The sequence below is a fragment of the Salvelinus namaycush genome, chromosome 10 (assembly GCF_016432855.1).
Source record: "Salvelinus namaycush isolate Seneca chromosome 10, SaNama_1.0, whole genome shotgun sequence".
NCBI lineage: Eukaryota > Metazoa > Chordata > Actinopteri > Salmoniformes > Salmonidae > Salvelinus > Salvelinus namaycush.
Window position 1 is genome coordinate 15,747,163 of NC_052316.1, and position 23,180 is coordinate 15,770,342.

The 23,180-nt window shown below is 42.5% G+C and overlaps 1 protein-coding gene across 1 annotated transcript; it reads right to left on the minus strand.

The window, feature by feature from the left end:
* Nucleotides 1–6,536: 6,536 nt before the first annotated feature.
* LOC120054753 (mitochondrial coenzyme A transporter SLC25A42-like) lies at nt 6,537–23,162 on the minus strand. Its single transcript, XM_039002332.1, has 8 exons — nt 22,739–23,162; nt 22,269–22,405; nt 19,583–19,682; nt 19,430–19,455; nt 17,522–17,688; nt 13,916–14,032; nt 7,798–7,949; nt 6,537–7,690 (listed from the first exon to the last, which is right to left on the minus strand). Exons 2-8 carry the CDS (start codon nt 22,347–22,349, stop codon nt 7,365–7,367), a joined length of 969 nt encoding a protein of 322 aa, XP_038858260.1. The 5' UTR covers nt 22,350–22,405; nt 22,739–23,162; the 3' UTR covers nt 6,537–7,364.
* Between the last annotated feature and the right edge of the window lie 18 nt (nt 23,163–23,180).

The window sequence follows — 23,180 nt, forward strand, 5'->3', positions numbered from 1 at the left end:
TAGCAAATTATTCATGCATGATTTGAATAAATGCAAATTCGTCCATCTCCTTTCTGGCACAGTTACCTATGGCAACCGCGCCTTCACCAAGCATCCCTGTCCCCGCCCCACTCTCACAATCCCAAGCCCCCTCCGCCTATTTTATTGCCTGGTTCTATTGTTTAGATTGTGGCGATACCAGGGTGGCTGCTCACTGTTGGGTGGCAAGGTATCCCAGAATTCACAGTCAAGGTCAAGGGCAGAAGGAGGGAGGCAGAGAGGCAGAGAGGTAGGGAGGCAGAGAGGTAGGAATGCAGAGAGGCAGGGAGGGATAGAGACAGGGTCCTCTCTCCAGCCAAGCGGTCAGTCAGTCAGTCTGTCAGGCTGCAGCAGACACCCAGGCTTACACCCACTGGTGTATATCATTAACTGGAGAGGGGTGAGGTGGCGCTATCGCTCCACATTGGCCACAGTATCATCTCAACCATACTTTGAGGATCACAGCACATGCGCAGTCCATTTAGTGGACAGACTGAGGCAATACCACTCCTCTCATCTTTTGAGACCCGTGGCCAAAGCACACTGAAGCAAATGCATTTGCTGAATAAAAGATTCCGAGATAACGCAGAAGGTGAAGGTATACTTTTTTGGGCTGGAATTTGCCTGGTAATTTAAGGGACTACTACAATTGTTGTTTTAAATGTAGTTTTTTTCATCTCTTTCTAAAATGAATTGAGATATCTGCTATGGTTATCTGTGCTTGTGAGGCAGGTATGCCCTTAAGTGCAGCGTCAGTTCAGTTCAGCTCTGACATTGTGACACCTCACAGGATGACTTATAATTGCTAAGCTTTGGTAAAAAGCTTTAGGGAATAAAAACATTTATATCAAAGAAAGAACTCAAGGTTGTAAGTCTCTATGAAATGATGCATGACTCGGCTGAACTGCAGTTTTTCTGTGTAACTACAAAGACTGGAACGGGTTTGAGCCCAATTACGATGTTCAAAAAAAAAATACAATGTATCTTTTGAAGATGTTTAAGATATTTTCATGATATTTATTCAGCAACTGTGGTCCTCTTGATATCAAGAGCTTGGGACTATAAGGTTCTATATGCAAAAAGATGATTCTCAGACAATTGGCTTTAAAGTACAGAACCCTCATCAGTTTGAAAGGTGTCGGCAATTTTCTTTATCTTGTGTTCTTTTGAACTTATCAACATGAATTGGGGTATTTAGAGTACTATAAAGGTAGACAACATTGAACAGAAAAAGGCTGTGTCAATAACTAAATGTTGCCAAAAATGCTTTATAGAACCTTATAGTCCCAATCTCTCAATATGTAGAATAACCAAACAGTATATATTTTTTTACTGCGCTGCAGTTTTGCATTGTAAATGTACTTTTAATCCATCTATTTGCATATTTCAAGACGTGGCATATGAGGGTGGGACTGGACCATACCCAATGGACTGGACCATACTTTTCTCATCAATCATTTTGAAAAAAACTTTGACGTAAAAACTGGAAATCAAATGATCCTCCATCGTTAAGACAGTGGATGAATCAAATGCATTATTATTTAAATATTGAAAAAATGTGGGCTACAGAGAGAATCAGAACAATGTAATTTGAGGCCATGTGGCATTGTGCTACAAGCACTGGAAAGTTCCAGGGGATGAAGGGGGAGTGTAGTTGAGATATACGTGATGTGTATGGTTGAGACATACGTGATGTGTATGGTTGAGACATACGTGATGTGTATGGTTGAGATATACATGATGTGTATGGTTGAGACATACGTGATGTGTATGATTGAGATATACGTGATGTGTATGGTTGAGACATACGTGATGTGTATGGTTGAGACATACGTGATGTGTATGGTTGAGACATACGTGATGTGTATGGTTGAGACATACGTGATGTGTATGGTTGAGACATACGTGATGTGTATGGTTGAGACATACGTGATGTGTATGGTTGAGACATACGTGATGTGTATGGTTGAGACATACGTGATGTGTATGGTTGAGACATACGTGATGTGTATGGTTGAGATATACGTGATGTGTATGGTTGAGATATACGTGATGTGTATGGTTGAGACATACGTGATGTGTATGGTTGAGATATACGTGATGTGTATGGTTGAGACATACGTGATGTGTATGGTTGAGATATACGTGATGTTTATGGTTGCGGTGGGAACAGGTGGGTCTGAGCAGGTGTGATGTCATTGATGTTTGTTGAAATTTCTGTGAGTCTGTTAAATTCTCTTTTGTTTATGTATGTTTTATATTGTTAGAAAGTACAATTTTACAACAACAAAAAATAAAAAGGATTTGCACTGCACACTGGTGGGTGTAGAATCATGTATAAAGGTCTAATTTTAGTAATAACAATGACCCTACTCAAACCCCACAGTGACCAGTGTGAAGGTCAAATTCAGGGCAGGCAGGCAGGTTGTGATCAGAGGCTGAACTAACTAACTACTGCCATCTAGTGATACTTTACATCAACCTACTGCCTATGGCTCCAATGCCACAATCAGAGGTCAAGTCAACATATAACGAACAATGGTACTTTCTAATGATTTTCTAATGAAAAACTACAGTTACTTTAATATTATTTTCCATTTGGACAGTCTTATTTCAGGTCAACAAATTATGACTTGAATTCCAGTCTACCAGATAATAAAATCTGGTAGACTGGTGTTCTGCACATACGGTGTACCGTTTCAGCCACAGCTTTCAGTTTGCTGAACACTTGGCTCCACCTTGTGGACAAAGGGAGATATTGTTTTGTGTTACGAAAATACGTATATTTCATGTACGGTAGCGATTAAATCAAATCAAGTTTTATTAGTCAAATGTGCCGAATACAACAGGTGTAGACCTTACAGTGAAATGCTTACTTACAAGCCCCTAACCAACAATGCAGTTTAAATAATATGAATAAGAATAAGAAATAAAAGGAACAAGTAATTAAAGAGCAGCAGTAAAATAACAATAGCGAGACTATTAACAGGGGGTACCGGTACAGAGTCAATGTGCAGGGGCACCGGTTAGTTGTAATTGAGGTAATATGTATATGTAGGTGCATAGATAATAACAGAGAGTAGCAGCGGCGTAAAAGAGGGGGTGGGCGGTTGGGGGCAATGCAAATAGTCTGGGTATCCATTTGATTAGATGTTCAGGAATCTTATGGCATGGGGGTAGAAGCTAAGCCTCTTGGACCTAGACTTGGCACTACGGTACCGCTTGCCGTGCGGTAGCAGAGAGAACAGTCTATGACTAGGGTGGCTGGAGTCGTTGACCATTCTCAGGGCCTTCCTCTGACACCGCCTGGTATAGAGGTCCCGGATGGCAGGAAGCTTGGCCCCAGGGATGTACAGGGCCGTACGCACTACCCTCTGTAGTGCCTTGCGGTTGGAGGCCGAGCAGTTGCCATACCAGGCAGTGATGCAACCAGTCAGGATGCTCTCGAAGGTGCAGCTGTAGAACCTTTTGAGGATCTGAGGACCCATGCCAAATCTTTTTAGTTTCCTGAGGGGGGATAGGTTTTGTCGTGCCCTCTTCACAACTGTCATGGTGTGCTTGGACCATGTTAGTTTGTTGGTGATGTGGACAACAAGGAACTTGAAGCTCTCAACCTGCTCCACTACAGCCCCGTCGATGAGAATGGGGGTGTGCTCTGTCCTGGTTTTCCTGTAGTCCACAATCATCTCCTTAGTCTTGATCATGTTGAGGGAGAGGTTGTTGTCCTGGCACCACACGGCCAGGTCTCTGACCTCCTCCCTATAGGCTGTCTCGTTGTTGTCGGTGATCAGGCCTACCACTGTTGTGTCATCGGCAAACTTAATGATGGTGTTGGAATCGTGCCTGGCAGTGCAGTCATGAGTGAACAGGGAGTACAGGAGGGGACTGAGCACTCACCCCTGAGGGGCCCTGTGTTGAGGATCAGTGTGCCGGATGTGTTGTTACCTACCCTTACCACCTGGGGGCGGCCCGTCAGGAAGTCCAGGATCCAGTTGCAAAGGGAGGTGTTTAGTCCCAGGGTCCTTAGCTTAATGATGAGCTTTGAGGGCAGTATGGTGTTGAACGCTGAGCTGTAGTCAGTGAATAGCATTCTCACATAGGTGTTCCTTTTGTCCAAGTTGGAAAGGGCAGTGTGGAATGCAATAGAGATTGCATCATCTGTGGATCTGTTAGGGCAGTATGCAAATTGGAGTGGGTCTAGGGTTTCTGGGATAATGGTGTTGATATGAGCCATGACCAGCCTTTCAAAGCTTCATGGCTACAGACGTGAGTGCTACGGGTCGGTAGTCATTTAGGCAGGTTACCTTAGTGTTCTTGGGCACAGGGACTATGGTGGTCCCCATGAAACATGTTGGTATTACAGACTCAGACAGGGAGTGTGAAAATGTCAGTGAAGACACTTGCCAGTTGGTCAGCGCATGCTCGCAGTACACGTCCTGGTAATCTTCCCTTTGTAGTCTGTAACGGTTTGCAAGCCCTGCCACATCCAACGAGTGTCGGAGCCAGTGTTGTCAAGGGCTAAAACGAAACTGTGTACTGTTGGGGTTACTCGTGGACCAGGGTTGGGAAACACTGCTATAAATGAATCATTCATAAAAAATATTGCAATTAGACGTCAAGTTTAGTAATTAATACAGGATGTGTTTTTAGCATAATTTGTGTTGATCAATGGTTATTTCACATATACACTGATCTCGAGAAGTACGTTTTTTAGTATATTAATATATTCAAGAAATCAATATCAAATCAAACAAATAAAATTTTATTGGTCACATACACATATTTAGCAGATGTTATTGCGGGTGTAGCGAAATTCTTGTGTAAAGTATCAATAAACATAGAAACAGATTTATGACAAACTGGATTTCCTTCACAATAAGACTACAGATAAAGACTACCTTAATATTAGAAATATACCGATTATATATTTATTCCTTAGTCTACATGTAGTGGGCAAATATGGATGATATCCATTAGATTCCAGTTAGACACTACAACTCTGTATTTCTAGACACCATAGTGAAACTGTGCAGTCAGGCTGAAATGATTACTGACTGTGAAGGAGTAGCCTTCACTGTAAAATGAATGAATGTATTTATTGTGTGTTTATATATCTAGGATCCTAGCTAAATTGTCAATCCATTATCACATGCAAATCCAGTTAATTCATCTTTATTCATCAGCACAACCTTTAACTGGTGGTTTGAACGTTAGAATGAGTGACATGTCCCTTTATTGTCAGCTGACTGCTTGCTAGCCTTGCTAATATGCTGATTGCACACACCTGTGGCCTCCTGCCTGAAACGCTTCCGTTTGTTTAAATGGAGGATGGCATTCAGTGTGTGAGGGACTGCAGGCATGTTGTTAATAAAAATAAACTATTTATGATATCACCATCTCTGTCTCATCAACGTGAGGGCATTATTGCACACCGACGGTCAGGTCCAATGGAGAATAAATACAAAATAATGTTATACTAATGCAATTGCTCAGATAAACCAAATTTAACAATTTAAAAAAACTTTTTTTTAAATAGGGGTAAAAATTATCACTCGTTTTCAAAACTCGCCTTGCGAGGAGAGTGTCACAGGGCCTTTTTCTAAAATGTTTTATGAGATTGGAGAACACATTGGGAGGGATCTCAGACTATTCCTCCATACAGAATCCTTCCAGATACTTGATATCCTTCGTCTGCCCTCTTCAATTTAAACCAGTCCGGAGACTGAGATGGCCATTGCAAAATGTTGATTTTTGTGGTCAATTAACCATTACTTTGTGGATTTTGATGTGTGCTTGGGGTTATCGTCTTGCTGGAAGATCCACTTGTGGATAAGTTTCAGCATCCTCGAAGAGGCAATCAGGTTTTTGGCTAAAATGTCCTTGTACTAGGTAAAGTTCATGCTGCCGTTGACCTTAACAAGAGCCCCAGAACCAGTGGAAGCAAATTAGCCCAATAACATCAAAGATCCACCACCATATGGAACTGTAGGTGTTTTTTAAAATCTTTATATGCATCATTCTGTGGAAGCCTAGAGCTTTATTGTCATGTCATCTGACCATAGCAAAGGTTCCGAACCAACTGCCAAAGCCATTTAGCAATCTCCATTTGTTAGATGACATGCCAATTGAGCTCTTTGGCCACGCACACCAGTTAATTGACCACAAAAATCAACATTTTGCAATGGCCATCAGTCTCCGGACTTGAACCACATGAAAAACCTGTGGTTTTAATTGAAAAGGGTAGCCCATAAGCGCAGATGAAGGATATCAAGGATCTGGAAATATTCTGTACGGAGGAATGGTCCAAGTTCCCTCCCAATGTGTTCTCCAATCTCATAAAACATTTTAGAAAAGGCTCAGTGTCATTATCATCGCAAGGAGAGGTATTGAAAACAAGTGTGGCAATAATTTTGACCTATCTTTTTTGGAGAAAAAATATTACTTGATAAACAAAGTCTCTTTCTCTGAGCAATTGTATTAGTATAAAATAGAATTTTCTCATTTTTGAGCATACAATATAGCTCAGTACTTGTATTTATTTTATACAGTATTTTTTGCTCATCTTTATCAAGGGTGGCAATACTTTTCCTGACAGTACATTCCATCTTGGCACGTCATAAAATTGACATTTTTAACCGTAAAAAAACAGCAACAAGCTCTTTGGAACAAGACTACATTCCCAACTACCAGCAATCAAGAAACTATCAACAATCAGATTATATTGTCTGGCAGCAAGGCCCACTAGGTGACTCTTCCATGAAACGTTGATGCTAAATGCAAAAGTGAGCAGAGCAGCGGATTACAGCTGCAACAAGCCCTGAAATAATCAAGAAAAAAAGCAGCAATGCATGTTTGAAAATATAAGTGAATCTTCAGTTTAAAGCAACAGAAAACATTGTGAGCATAGTTGATCAAATTCCATACTAAAATGAACCGATTGTAAAGTTCTTCGCCTCTGAATATCTCCAGCCACATTAAGTGCCCTTACCAGAGATAATACCACAATCTCAAACAAATATCAGGACTGGAAATGTAAAATCATTCACATTCTCATACTGCAAACTCATGCACACATCTACCCTGTTTGAGGACACTTATTTTAGCCTTAGTACAGACATCCCATCCATCAACAGCAAGAGTGGGTGGTCTGGCTGTGCGTGCTTAATGTGTGTCAGAGGATGTGCGCTTAAATAAACTGACAGCTTCTGCCTCCTTCTGTCTGTCCAGTATCCACCCTCCCCTTTCAATCCCTATCTGACTTGCAGAGGATCCATATTGTGTCTGTGACCGACGGACGACAACTCTAGTCCCAACAGTGAACCTTTCCTCTGGCTCCCTCTGCTGGCTCAGTGTGTGAAGTATCCCAACTGGTGCAACTTGTGCAGGAGGTTGTGCATGAGGTCAAAGGTGGTGAAGCTGACCCCCACAGCAATAGGCCCTTTGATCCAGTTCATACTGAGGCCCTTGTAGAGTCCACGCACCACACCCTCCTGCACCACGATCGATTTCATGGTGTTCAGGACGCTGCCGTACTGTTGGCCCGTCACCCCTGCCGTCTGCATGCGTCGGCGAACCACGTCCAGCGGGTAAGAGGCCGACTGGCCGATCAGGCCAGCACACGCGCCAAACGCCAGACGCTCGTAGGAGTACGGCTGGGACCGCCTAGTCCTCTCTGGAGAAATGAATGGGATAAGGAGAGAAAGAGAGAGCAAATTAAGCCCTTAATCAAAAAGCTAATCATTACATTAAAACAGTTCTAAAAGAAAAAGGAGGATGTACCTGCATGTAGTTTCTTGAGGGTCTCATATGTGAAGAAGGTGATTCCTGAGTATGGGATCACTCCCAGGATGGTCGGGCAGAAGCCTCTGTACAGGGTCTTAATGCCCTCCTCCTGTGTAATGCGCACAAACACGTGCATAATGTTGCTGTACCTGTAGGGAAGAAAGAGTAGTAGGATAGTAGTAGGAGTAGTAGGATATTAACCTATATGGATATTAGATAAGGATAAAAACATTACCTATATACCTGTTAAACTTTGAATAAGTGGGCAAAGGGGGAACCACGTGCAGGCAGGGCTCAAAAAAAAAAAATCATTGGTAGCAATGGTGCACCCAAATTAAAGTTAGGAGCACCACATAAAATGTAGGAGCACCAGAAAATTAAAAAAAAAATGTATTGAGATATATTGGGCCTATATGAAGTCTAGTTACTTTTGAAGCACGTTTTGTGTTTTGTTTTTACTTTTACACAGGGGAGCCCAATTGAGACCAGGGTCTCATTCACAATGGTGCCCGGAGTACAAACATTTTCACAATCAAGAAAATTAACTTTACAAATAAAATTTAAAAAATACAAGGTACAATACTACACTTTCAACAAATAAACCATTACAATAAATCGAAACAACTGCAATCCTCAATGAATTCCTTTAACACCAGAGTCCTAAACTGCCCTAGCGGCAAAAGGGACTCAAGATACAAGGGATTTTGCAGGTTATTCGAACAATGAAGGGCACTAAAACTAAAGGAGGATTGACTTAAATTGGTCAAGCGGGTTTGGTAGCTCATTCTTTCGCAATGAAGTTAGGTAAGTTTGTGTAGTAGGGCTTTGGAAACAGAAAGGGAGTAATGAATTGATCTCCGGCACTTTAATGGGGACGAGCCAACCTTTTGTTACAGGATGCAGTGGTGAGTATCAAAACTGTCACCAGTGATAAAACTAATGGTGCTATGGTAGACAGCATCCAAAGGTTTAAGAGTAGGGGCTGTTGCAATCTGGTAAACAGTGTCACCATAATCAAGAACTGACTGTACAATCTGCTTCCTGCTATTTAGGGAGAGGCAAGATCTATTTATAAAAAATGAAGCCCCCTATAAATCTTAGCTTTTTAACTAGCTCATCTGTATGTTTTAAAACATTGTGACCTGTCCTCCACAATCACCCGACCTCAACCCAATTGAGATGGTTTGGGATGAGTTGGACCACAGAGTGAAGGAAAAGCAGCCAACAAGCCCTTGCTGTCTCTGCCTGGCCGGTTCTCCTCTCTCCACTGGGATTCTCTGCCTCTAACCCTATTACAGGGGCTGAGTCACTGGCTTACTGGTGCTCTTTCATGCCGTCCCTAGGAGGGGTGCGTCACTTGAGTGGGTTGAGTTACTGACGTGATCTTCCTGTCTGGGTTGGCGCCCCCCCTTGGTTTGTGCTGTGGTGGAGATCTTTGTGGGCTATACTCGGCCTTGTCTCAGGATGGTAAATTGGTGGTTGAAGGTATCCCTCTAGTGGTGTGGGGGCTGTGCTTTGGCAAAGTGGGTGGGGTTATATCCTTCCTGTTTGGCCCTGTCCGGGGGTATCATCGGATGGGGCCACAGTGTCTCCTGACCCCTCCTGTCTCAGCCTCCAGTATTTATGCTGCAGTAGTTTATGTGTCGGGGGGCTAGGGTCAGTTGGTTATATCTGGAGTACTTCTCCTGTCTTATCCGGTGTCCTGTGTGAATTTAAGTATGCTCTCTCTAATTCTCTCCTTCTCTCTTTCTTTCTCTCTCTCGGAGGACCTGAGCCCTAGGACCATGCGTCAGGACTACCGGACATGATGACTCCTTGCCGTCCCCAGTCCACCTGGCCTTGCTGCTGTTCCAGTTTCAACTGTTCTGCCTGCGGCTATGGAACCCTGACCTGTCCACCGGACGTGCTACCTGTCCCAGACCTGCTGTTTTCAACTCTCTAGAGACCGCAGGAGCGGTAGAGATACTCTTAATGATCGGCTATGAAAAGCCAACTGACATTTACTCCTGATTATTATTTGACCATGCTGGTCATTTATGAACATTTGAACATCTTGGCCATGTTCTGTTATAATCTCCACCCGGCACAGCCAGAAGAGGACTGGCCACCCCTCATAGCCTGGTTCCTCTCTAGGTTTCTTCCTAGGTTTTGGCCTTTCTAGGGAGTTTTTCCTAGCCGCCGTGGTTCTACACCTGCATTGCTTGCTGTTTGGGGTTTTAGGCTGGGTTTCTGTACAGCACTTCGAGATATTAGCTGATGTACGAAGGGCTATATAAAATAAACTTGATTTGATTTGATCAAGTGCTCAGCATTTGTGGGAACTCCTTCAAGACTGTTGGAAAAGCATTCCAGGTGAAGTTGGTTGAGAGAATGCCAAGAGTGTGCAACGCTGTCAAAGGCAAAGGGTGGCTACTTCGAGTGATCTAAAATATATGATTTGTTGATTTGTTTAAAACTTTTTTGGTTACTACATGTTATATCATAGTTTGTCTTCTCTATTATTCTACAATGTAGAAAATTGTAAAAAAAAAAAAAAAAAAAAAAAAACTTGAATGAGTAGGTGTGTCCAAACTTTTGACTGGTACTGTATATACACACACAGTATTTACACTCCGGACTCTGACATTGCTCGTCCTAATATTGCTATATTTCTTATTATTTTACTTTTTAGATGTGTGTATGGTTGTGTATTGTTAGATATTACTGCACTGCTGGAGCTAGGAACACAAGCATTTCACTACAGCCACAATAACATCTGCTAAATATGTGTATGTGAACAATAAAATTAGATTTGAAGTGAATCAGGCCCTATGTTTTATTTTTATTAGTACATCATAGATGTACATCATAGATGTACATCATCATTAGTACATCATAGATGTACAGTTGAAGTCGGAAGTTTACATACACTTAGGTTGGAGTCATTAAAACTCGTTTTTCAACCACTCCACAAATTTCATGTTAACAAACTATAGTTTTGGCAAGTCAGTTAGGACATCTACTTTGTGCATGACACAACAAATTTTTCCAACAATTGTTTACAGACAGATTATTTCACTTATAATTCACTGTATCACAATTCCAGTGGGTCAGAAGTTTACATACACTAAGTAGACTGTGCCTTTAAACAGCTTGGAAAATTCCAGAAAATGATGTCATGGCTTTAGAAGCTTCTGATAGGCTAATTGACATCATGTGAGTCAATTGGAGGTGTACCTGTGGATGTATTTCAAGGCCTACCTTCAAACTCAGTGCCTCTTTGCTTGACATCATGGGAAAATCAAAAGAAATCAGCCAAGACATCAGAAAAAAATGGTGGACCTCCACAAGTCTGGTTCATCCTTGGGAGCAATTTCCAAACCCCTGAAGGTACCACGTTCATCTGTACAAACAATAGTACGCAAGTATAAACACCATGGGACCACGCAGCCGTCATACCACTCAGGAAGGAGACGCGTTCGGTCTCCTAGACATGAACGTACTTTAGTGCCAAAAATGCAAATCAATCCCAGAACAACAGCAAAGGACCTTGTGAAGATGCTGGAGGAAACAGGTACAACAATATCTATATCCACAGTAAAACGAGTCCTATATCGACATAATGTGAAAGGCCGCTCAGCAAGGAAGAAGCCACTGCTCCAAAACCGCCATAAAAAAGCTAGACTACGGTTTGCAACTGCACATGGGTACAAAGATCGTACTTTTTGGAGAAATGTCCTCTGGTCTGATGAAACACAAATAGAACTGTTTGGCCATAATGACCATCCTTATGTTTGGAGGAAAAAGGGGAAGCTTGCAAGCTGAAGAACACCATCCCAACTGTGAAGCACGGGGTTGTCAGCATCATGTTGTGGGGGTGCTTTGCTGCAGGAGGGACTGGTGCACTTCACAAAATAGATGGCTTCATGAGGAAGTTAAATTATGTGGATATATTGAAGCAACCTCTCAAGACATCAGTGAGGAAGTTAAAGCTTGGTCGCAAATGGGTCTTCCAAATGGACAATGACCCCAAGCATACTTCCAAAATTGTGGCAAAATAGCTTAAGGACAACAAAGACATCACAAAGCCCTGACCTCAATCCTATAGAAAATCTGTGGGCAGAACTGAAAAAGTGTGTGTGAGCAAGGAGGCTGACAAACCTGACTCCGTTACACCAGCTCTGTCAGGAGGAATGGGCCAAAATTCACCCAACTTGTTGTGGGAAGCTTGTGGAAGGCTACCTGAAACGTTTGACCCAAGTTAAACAATTTAAAGGCAATGCTACCAAATACTAATTGAGTGTATGTAAACTTCTGACCCACTGGGAATGTGATGAAAGAAAGAAATACTGAAATAAATCATTCTCTCTACTATTATTCTGACATTTCACATTCTTAAAATAAAGTGGTGATCCTAACTGACCTAAAACAGGGCATTTTTACGAGGATTAAATGTCAGGAATTGTGAAACTGAGTTTAAATGTATTTGGCTAAGGTGTATGTAAACTTCTGACTTCAACTGTACATCATTGACATCAAAGGGTTGAAATAAAAAATAAAGTATATTAGTCTGTTAATGCATCATTCTCTACAATCTGTTTTGAGGTCATTAGATTTTCAGAGATGATCCTTTCAAACAGGTGGCCAGCTGAGGCAAAATGCTTATTAAAAGCATCACACATTTCTATTTAGTCTAGATTGGGTGCAGAGGCTGTCAAAACCTGCTGGGGAAATGAGGGGGTGTTTTGTTTCAAAGATTTGACCACTTTCCAGAAATTGGCTAGATTACCACCACTCTCAGATACACAATTCAAGAAGCATGTTGATTTTGTTATTTTAAACAGGGATAGACATCTATTTCTCAAATGTCTGAAGGACTGCCAATCAGAAGTAGAAACAGTCCATCTGGCCTTAACCCAAGCTAAATTTCTTTCCTGTAATTTTTCAGACAATTCACGAGTAAACCATGGATTGCATCGGTCTTTTAACCTTCGTTTTTTGTAAGGCACATGTTTATCTGCAAGAGAGTTAAACAGGGAAATAAATAAATTGTTTGCCTTTAACTAATATGTAACACCGTTAAACACATTAATTTATTATAAAAGCTAAAATAAATCATATGAATATCTGTAATTGAAATGACAAAGTCACTTGTGGAATAGTAGGTTTCTACATTGTGTATGAATCCCTATTTTCCTATTGAGATTCATTACATTGAAAATTGGACACATTCTCTTAAAAACGTAAGGTTTGTATTGACGATCATTGATCTCCTGAAAAATCTATCCATTGTCCTTTCTTTTCTATGGCCCCAAATGTTTGGACAAAGACAGTACAGTATGAAGATAGGCAGAAACTGCTTCTTCAATATAAATCCCAGATCACACTTGTAGGCATGGCGAAGTTGGCTAGCTAAACTCATGGGTAGAAACACGTCATCGGGTCTAACTTTCGTATCGCGCCAAACTGTTCATGTGCAGGCCGTCAAATCAAAGGCACTCCTCAATATAAAGTAATTTCTTGACGAAAATCACTTTCACAAGGTTGGAGTAATAACATGTTTAACTACTTAAGACATTCGCTAGAATCTAGGTTGTGTCTTTAGATTGAGAAAATGAACAACTATGGATTAATTTTTCACTTCTCTCATTGACTTCTCAAACCCCAAACCCTGGCTTAGTCTGCTTGGTCTGTTTCGCAAGTGTTCCCGTAGTTTCACGATGTTGCGCCTTTGGGTTTAGAAACTGTGTGGTTTTGAGTAGTTTTAGAATGGCCCACAAAATGGTTTATGAATGTAAAATGTGGTCAATGCGATTCGCTATAGAAATATAAAAATGTTGAGGCGGTAATATAGGTCAGATCTTGGTTGGGTTAGAAGGAAGCTAGCTGTTTTCGCTGTAGTAATTCTGCAACCATCACGCTAACACATCTGCACTCGTTTGTTTCTTTAAGACACTCGGAAACAACAATTATGGGAGATTTTGTTCATAGTCACACAGTGCTCCCAAAATAAAACTCCTGGTCGCACAGCAAAAAATATTTGGTCGCATTTTTTTGTCGCACTTTAGAGCCCTGTGTGCAGGTATGTTTATACATTCAAAGATTGACATTTATGAGTGTTATTGGAGAGCCCTACATTTGTCTGGGTGTCACTGCCATCCTGGCCCGCACCATGTCCAGGGGGTAGGTGAGCATGGCAGCTGTGGTGCCAGCCAACGACCCTGCCAGGAAACGTGGAAAAGGAGTAAGGGCTCTGAAACAGACAGATCAAATTACATTAGAGTGCAGCTATGGTTTCGACAATGGATATCATTGTATTATTATGATTTTTTTTTCACACAAGAGAAAATGGTTTGTTCTGTTCAAGAAAGATCACTGAAGGATTGCCTTGGAGGCTGATGATGACCACCAGAGTTCAGGACGGTGCTACATTAACAAATCAAATCAAATTGTATTAGTCATGCGCCGAATACAACAGGTGTAGACCTTACAGTGAAATGCTTACTTACAAGCCCCTAACCAACAATGTAGTTTAAAAATTAAGAAATAAAAGGAACAAGTAATTAAAGAGCAGCAGTAAAATAACAATAGCGAGACTATATACAGGGGGTACCGGTACAGAGTCAATGTGCGGGGGCACCGGTTAGTTGAGGTAATTGAGGTAATATGAACATGTAGGAAGAGTTATTAAAGTGACTATGCATAGACAATAACAGAGTAGCAGCGGCGTAAAAGAGGGTTTGGGGGGGGCAATGCAAATAGTCTGGGTAGCCATTTTGATTAGATGTTCAAGAGTCTTATGGCTTGGGGGTAGAGGCTGTTTAGAAGCCTCCTGGCCCTAGACTTGGCGCTCCGGTACCGCTTGCCGTGCAGTAGAAGAAAGAACAGTCTATGACTAGGGTAGCTGGAGTCGCTGGTGTTCCTCTGACACCGCCTGGTATAGAGGTCCTGGATGGCAGGAAGCTTGGCCCCAGTGATGTACTGAGCCGTTCACACTACCCTCTGTAGTGCTATGCGGTCTGAACCCGAGCAGTTGCCATACCAGGCAGTGATGCAGCCAGTCAGGATACTCTCGATGGTGCAACTGTAGAACCTTTTGCAGATCTGAGGACCCATGCCAAATCTTTTCAGTCTCCTAAGGGGGAATAGGTTTTGTTGTGTCTTCACAATTGTCTTGGTGTGCTTGGACCATGTTAGTTTGTTGGTGATGTGGACACCAAGGAACTTGAAGCTCTCAACCTGCTCCACCACAGCCCCGTCAATGAGAATGGGGGCGTGCTCGATCCTCCTTCTCCTGTAGTCTACAATCATCTCCTTTATCTTGATCATGTTGACAGAGAGGTTGTTGTTCTGGCACCACACGGCCAGGTCTCTGACCTCCTCCCTATAGGCTGTCTCGTTGTTGTCGGTGATCAGGCCTACCACTGTTGTGTCATCGGCAAACTTAATGATGGTGTTGGAATCGTGCCTGGCAGTGCAGTCATGAGTGAACAGGGAGTACAGGAGGGGACTGAGCACTCACCCCTGAGGGGTCCTTGGTTGAGGATAAGCGTGGCGGATGTGTTGTTACCTTTCCTTACCACCTGGGGGCGGCCCATCAGGAAGTCCAGGATCCAGTTGCAGAGGGAGATGTTTAGTCTCATGGTCCTTAGCTTATTGATGAGCTGTGAGGGCACTATAGTGTTGAACGATGAGCTGCAGTCAATAAATAGCATTCTCACATAGGTGTTTCTTTTGTCCTGGTGGGAAAGGGCAGTGTGGAGTGCAATAGAGATTGCATCATCTGTGGATCTGTTAGGGCAGTGTGCAAAATGAAGTGGGTCTAGGGTTTCTGGGACAATGGTGTTGATGTGAGCCATGACCAGCCTTTCAAAGCACTTCATGGCTACAGACGTGAGTGCTACGGGTCGGTAGTCATTTAGGCAGGTTACCTTAGTGTTCTTGGGCACAGGGACTATGGTGGTCTACTTGAAACATGTTGGTATTACAGACTCAGACAGGGAGAGGTTGAAAATGTCAGTGAAGACACTTGCCAGTTGATCAGCACATGCCCGCAGTACACGTCCTGGTAATTAATCTGGCCCTGCGGCCTTGTAAATGTTGACCTGTTTAAAGGTCTTACTCACATTGGCTGCGGAAAGCGTTATCACACAGTCGTCCAGAACAGCTGGTGCTCTTATGCATGTTTCAGTGTCATTTGCCTCGAAGCAAGCATAGAAGTAGTTTAGCTCGTCTGGTAGGCTCATGTCACTGGGCAGCTCTCGGCTGTGCTTCCCTTTGTAGTCTGTAATGGTTTGCAAGCCCTGCCACATCCAAGGACTGCCATAGCCGGTGTATTACAATTTAATCTCAGTCCTGTATTGACGCTTTACCTGTTTGATGGTTCGTCAGAGGGCATAGCGGGATTTCTTAGAAGTTTCCGGGTTAGAGTCCCAGCTCTAGCCTTTAGCTCAGTGCGGATGTTGCCTATAATCCATGGCTTCTGGTTGGAGTATATACGTACAGTCACTGTGGGGGCGACGTCATCGATGCACTTATTGATGAAGCCAGTGACTGATGTGGTGTACTCCTCAATGCCATCGGAAGAATCACGGAACATATTCCAGTCTGTGCTAGCAAAACAGTCCTGTAGCTTAGCATCGGCTTCATCTGACCACCTTTTTTTTTGGACCGAGTCACTGGTGCTTCCTGCTTTAATTTTTGCTTGTAAGCAGGAATCAGGAGAATAGAATTATGGTCAGATTTGCTAAATGGTGTGTGAGGGAGAGCTTTGTACACGTCTCTGTGTGTGGAGTAAAGGTGGTCTAGAGTTTTTTTCCCTCTGGTTGCACATTTAACATGCTGATAGAAATTTGATAAGACGGATTTAAATTTCCCTGCATTTAAGTCCCCGGCCAATATCACCGCTGCCTCTGGATGAGCGTTTTCCTGTTTGCTTATGGCGGAATAGAGCTCATTGAGTGTGGTCTTAGTGCCAGCATCGGTCTCTGGTGATATGTAAACAGCTACAAAAAATACAGATAAACTCTCTAGGTAGATAGTGTGGTCTACAGCTTATCATGAGATACTCTACCTCAGGTGAGCAAAACCTCAAGACCTCCTTAGATATCATGCACCAGCTGTTGTTTACAAATATACATAGTCCGCCGCCCCTTGTACCAGACGCCGCTGTTCTATCCTGCCATACAGCGTATAACCGGACAGCTGTATGTTGATAATGTTGTCGTTCAGCCACGACTCCGTGAATCATAAGATATTAAAGCTTAATGTCCCGTTGGTAGTTTAGTCTTCCTCGTAGGTCATCGATTTTATTTTTCAATGATTGCATGTCAGCTAGAAGAATGGAAGGCAGTGGGGGTTTATTCGATTGCCTACAAATTCTCAGAAGGCAGCCCGACCTCCGTCCTCTTTTTCTCTGTCTTCTCGCAAATGACGGGGATTTGGGCCTGTTCCCGGGAAAGCAGTATGTTCTTCACGTCGGGCTCGTTAAAGGAAAAAAAAGCTTCTGCCAGTTCGTGGTGAGTAGTCGCTGTTCTGATGTCCAGAAGTTATTTGCAGTCATAAGAGATGGTAGCAGCAACATTGTGTACAAAATAAGTAAAAAAATAAGTTACAAACAACGCTAAAAAATGAACAAAAAAACACATTCGGTTAGGAGCACGTAAAACGTGAGCCATCTTCTCCGGCGCCATGATACATATGTGTATTCTCAAATATTTTCACTGAGGGGGACTTTACTCACTTTCCCTGGAAGCCATAGGATTCCCCCAGGATTCTCTTGTACTGGTCGTGGGAGCAGAACTGGATGGCAGCGTAGGGGATGACCCGCACCATGGTGGCAGAGTTGCCCCTCCACAGACTGAGGAAGCCATCTTTCATGTATGTACAGTAGAGGAGTCTGAAGGCTTCCTGGAGGGGGGGGGGTACACAGCAACACAACACCCTTAACACTAACTCAACAAGACATTCGTGGTCCTGAACCCACTCTCCGAGGGTGTCTCATTGAGAGTGGAATATGCTAAAAAAAACATTTCCAAATCACACATGTACGGGTGTGAAATAGGAGAAATATAAGCACCTACCAAATTATTTTTACTATTATTAGGGGTCCAAGCCCTGAAAGGGATGGAACACTATTATAATTGCTAGGATTAACATTACATTTATACATTTTATTCCTATTTTTGGAGAGCTATAGCTCTTAAATGGTAAGACCTACAAACTTGGTGGGAGATGTAAATTGGTGGCCGAATACATCTGGTTACACGTGGTGTAACCAGTCTCGGCCAAATGGTGGCGCTACAAACAATTGACTTCAAAAGGTTTTACATTTTTCGACAGCATCTCCTCAGAGACCACTAAACCGATTTCTCCAAAACTTGGTGTTAAACATCTATAGACCAAGATTTGTAAATGGATTATAAATTAAGTTGATATCTTAAACGTCATGGCCGTTGTGAGCCAATGAAGTTGAGTGAGGTTGGGCCTGACAATTTAAGTCGCTCTTTGAGGGAATGGACTAAGGATGTTAATGGTTAGCCGCCGGAAAAATATATTGACCATGCTTATCAGTCTATAGGTTAATTTGCATAATTGTGTGGAATTAAATTGCCGACTTTGTATTTTCGTTAGTCGTCATGTGTCTTGTCACACGCGCACAGCATACACAGCCTAGTTTGAGGAGCGGAATGGCCTATCACCTGTCAGAGCACCTCCTCAAAAAGCTGGTACTGGAGTGAAACATGCTTTTATAAGCCCAGTCATTGCGCAAAAGATTATAATTCTAAATGCAATTGTGTGTTAAAAACTTTTTTGATGGCCACGATTAAAAAAGCTACTATTTTTATTTCTCAATCTCAACTTGGAATTAAAGCGCAACTCCCATTCGCCATTCGAGTGCATAGGCTATAGTCAACGGTAAGCAGAGTCACCCACCACTTTACAATGTGACCTTGAGGCAGTATAATTGTTTTAAACCTGAACGTTTTACTTTACCTCAAATAATGAGGAATGTCTTACCTTGCTTCAAAGTAGCCTAGCCAAAATTCAACCATAGAAATGTAATACATGCCATCCCATGGCGGGCCGGGTTCAAATCTCACCAATGCAGCTTTCAGACAGACATCCCTGGACAGTGAGGAATTGTTGGTGTTGTGCCTGAACCGAATCTGATTATGTAAAATAAGGCCGTAATATTTGAGAAAGAGAAAAGGGCTAAACGGGAAAAAAGGCTTGGACCCCAGGTAATTGCTGCTTGCAGCTATATTTATTATTATTAACTCAACAAGACACCTTGGGGAGAATCCTAACTTCAAATTGTCACTTAGTCATGCATTGACGTCAATGGGAGACTATGTGACAATGTGATTTAAGTGGAAGATAGGATTCGCCCTTATGGCAGCATGGAGAGAATATGTGACTGTTCAGCATTCTAATATTTAATATACAGAACATTACCTTTGAAATAGCAATGTTTTGAGTCATCCAGCTTCAGACAGACAGATTAAAAAGTAACACACACCCAAGTGACCAAATAACATTCCCATCTAAGAGATAACACCATTAAATCCTGCTCTGCCAGCCTCTGCCAATTGGGAAGACATACAGTACATCTTTATTAATTTTAATGCGAGTTATATAATAAACTCACCTTAGCAGAGAATCTTTGTGAAGACACTAAAGTAGGAGAAGGAGGAAAATAAGTATTAAGGCAAAGATACTAACAATTAAATGAGTATATATTTACGAAAGGAACCCCTACTTTATATTCTGAGTGCATGTTCATCCAGGGAAATGGCCTTACCTTGGAAGATGATCTTGGTTCTGTCCAGAGGAGCTATGACTGTTTTGGCCACAGCTCCTGCCAATGCTCCACATAGCAGGGAGTCCAACACTGTCCATCTCTGCACACAGAAAGAAACACTCATTGTTCCACTTCACACAGGACACAAAAGACAAATTCACTTTGAAATTATATCAGTCATAAACATACTCCATAACTCACGACTAGCATCACTACTCTGGACGGTTCTGACTTAGAATATGTGGACAACTACAAATACCTAGGTGTCTGGTTAGACTGTAAACTCTCCTTCCAGACTCACATTAAGCATCTCCAATCCAAAATTAAATCTAGAATCAGCTTCCTATTTCGCAACAAAGGCTCCTTCACTCATGCTGCCAAACATACCCTCGTAAAACTGACTATCCTACTGACCCTTGACTTCGGAGATGTCATTTACAAAATAGCCTCCAACACTCTACTCAGCAAACTGGATGTAGTCTATCACAGTGCCATCCGTTTTGTCACCAAAGCCCCATATACCAACCACCACTGCGACCTGTATGCTCTCGTTGACTGACCCTCGCTTCATATTTGTCGCCAAATCCACTGGCTCCAGGTCATCTATAATCTTTGCTAGGTAAAGCCCCGCCTTATCTCAGTTCACTGGTAACCATAGCAACACCCACCCGTAGCACACGCTCCAGCAGGTATATTTCACTGGTCATCCCCAAAGCCAACACTTCCTTTGGCTGCCTTTCCTTCCAGTTCTCTGCTGCCAATGACTGGAACGAATTGCAAAAATCATTGAAGCTGGAGACTTATTTCTCCCTCTCTAACTTTAAGCATCAGCTGTCAGAGCAGCTTACCGATCACTGTACCTGTACACAGCCAATCTGTAAATAGCACACCCGACTACCACATCCCCATATTGTTATTTATCTTCTTGCTCTTTTGCACCCCAGTATCTCTACTTGCACATCATCATCTGCACATCTATCATTCCAGTGTTAATTGCTAAATTGTAATTATTTCGCCTCTATGGCCTATTTATTGCCTTACCTCACTACTCTTCTACATTTGCACACACGGTACATAGATTTTTTTCTACTGTGTTATTGACTGTACGTTTGTTTATGTGTAACTCTGTGTTGTTGTTTTTGTAGCACTGCTTTGCTTTATCTTGGCCAGGTTGCAGTTGTAAATGTGAACTTGTTCTCAACTGGCCTACCTGGTCAAATAAAGTTGAAATACAAGAAATAAACACTACAGCAGTAATGGAGACTATAACATGTCATGATCACTGGCTGCAGATACAGGCTAAAGCAGGGCTCTTCAACCGTGTTCCTGGAGCGCTACCATCCTGTAACCCTAATCTAGCACACCTGGTTCTACTAATTAGAATAGGTTGATAAACTCAACCAAGTTAGTTACAACTGTGGTCCCGTGTGGCTCAGTTGGTAGAGCATGGCGCTTGCAACGCCAGGGTTGTGGGTTCAATTCCCATGGGGGGACCAGGGTTCAATTCCCACGGGGGGACCAGGATGAATATGTATGAACTTTCCAATTTGTAAGTCACTCTGGATAAGAGCGTCTGCTAAATGACTTAAATGTAAATGAGTGAAAACCTACAGGAGGGTAGCTCTCCAGGAACAGGGTTGGAGACCCCTGGGCTAAAGGTATCACATATAGGTTTCTCATGCTCTTGGAGTACTGCCAGGGTGTAATTTGAACTAGCTTGCAACAGATGTCTAACCCATTCTACAGTAGACTGTAGTAAACCTCTCCTCCATGACTATACACTTCATATGATCTGCAGAGCAGTAATGCGCCATTATGTCATTGTATCGTGTAGGCTACTTTAGTGTACAGCACTCCAGACATAAACAGCTTTACTTGCCTCTAACTGGAGGTGGAGATAATCTCTTAGCTGGTTCAGAATGTGTGTGTGAGGGTGTGGGTTGTAAAAGTTAATTGGACGGTGGACCCAATAAAATCCCTGATAAGGTATGTTTAGGATGCAGAGGGAGATAAGTATTTTGAGGCCACACTGGGAATTTTCAAGCAGTCTGCAGCAATGCGTAGGTTGGAAAGTTTTGACTTGTGCAGCCATTGAGGTAGGCAGATCTCGAGAGAGACTGCTTTTTATGGTGACCGACTTCTGTACTGCTCTTTGTTGCACTCTTGGGCAACTGAAGAATTTGCATTACAGCGACTTTTTTTATTCAGTTAAGAACAAATTCTTATTTACAATGACGGTCTACCCTAACCCGGACGACGCTGGGCCAATTGTGCGCCGCCCTACGGGACTCCCAATCACAGCCGGTTGTGATACAGCCTGGAATCGAACCAGGGTCTGTAGTGACGCCTCTAGCACTGATATGCAGTGCCTTAGACCGATGCGCCACTCGGGAGCCCCAAATTAGTGATGACTAATGTTGCCAGTGCCATTTGATACTACTTAACAATAAATAAAGATAAAACATGCAGTCTAGTCCACTCTAACCCCATACCCATGTCCCAGGGTCTCCCATACTACCCAAAGGTTACTTGCTGTTCTGGTAAACATATTTGGCAGCCTCCAGCTGGCTGGTCTTGGCCTGCATGTTCCTGCTATAAACAGCTCTGTGGTATGTAGGCCTGCCTGGCTGCTGTTAGGCTACTGCATCAGGGAAAACCCATGATGTAGGGGCTGAGGGGTGCTCACTTTAGCCTGGCCGGAGGGAGGGAGAGACAACACTGCTGCCTGGGGCTGTGCCATCTGGTGGTCCTGCACTGTATGGGCCATGTGTGCCCTTGACGACGCCCAGTATCTATGACAGTCAGTCAACACCAGACAATCCACTGCAGGAGATAGAAACATGATGATAAACAACATATAGCTCTGTGTCACCTTCAATAAATACACTGTTAAATGTATCAACTTCCCTATTCGCAAAGTAACAGAAAATAATTAACACCTAGCTACATACTGTTTAATTTCCTCTGTAATAAAACAGTACATCACAATTGGCTATGTAATTCATTCTAGAATATTCCCAACTAAATGTAACATTTTTACTTATTATGAACACAATATATGATGTACTATTATTATGAGACACTCACCAATCCCTGCAAAATAATCTAAATAAATAATGAAACGTTAATAGTGAAAAAGTAAACATTGCTACACACCACTTTAGCCGCACACCACTTGGGCTAAAAATAAAGAAGTGCAAATGAATGCGCATACGAATTCCTCGCCCTTAATCTTGATTACTGTACGTGTGTTTGTTGCAAATCCGGCCAATCTTGAACAATCTTCAGCAATGTTTCACATTGTGTTCAACTCCTCTGTCGTCTTCCGAGATCCGTCGCCACATTTCTCTGTCTGTTTGATGTCGTTGGGTCAATATCTGTGGTCAACACATCAGTCAACTTGTCCGTCTATCTCAGCGTTTACGATTTTTTCCAAGGTGATTGAAAACAACAGCTGCCAAACTGCGACAGGGAAGGTGATGGCCTATTTTTAGGTGTTGTTTTCCTAAAAATTATTGGAGTTTGCTCGCGCACGAGATTATTGTCTTTCAAGGGTTTATCAATTTGAGGGCACGTACAATTGTTTTGGACTACAAGT

Coding starts and splice junctions, on each gene's coding strand:
- LOC120054753 (XM_039002332.1), bottom strand. CDS start 22,349: ATGGCCCATACAGTGCAGGACCACCAGATGGCACAGCCCCAGGCAGCA. Junction 19,456..19,582: donor AACCAAGATCATCTTCCAAG/GTAAGGCCATTT, acceptor CTCCTACTTTAG/TGTCTTCACAAAGATTCTCT. Junction 7,691..7,797: donor CCTCAAGAAACTACATGCAG/GTACATCCTCCT, acceptor TCATTTCTCCAG/AGAGGACTAGGCGGTCCCAG.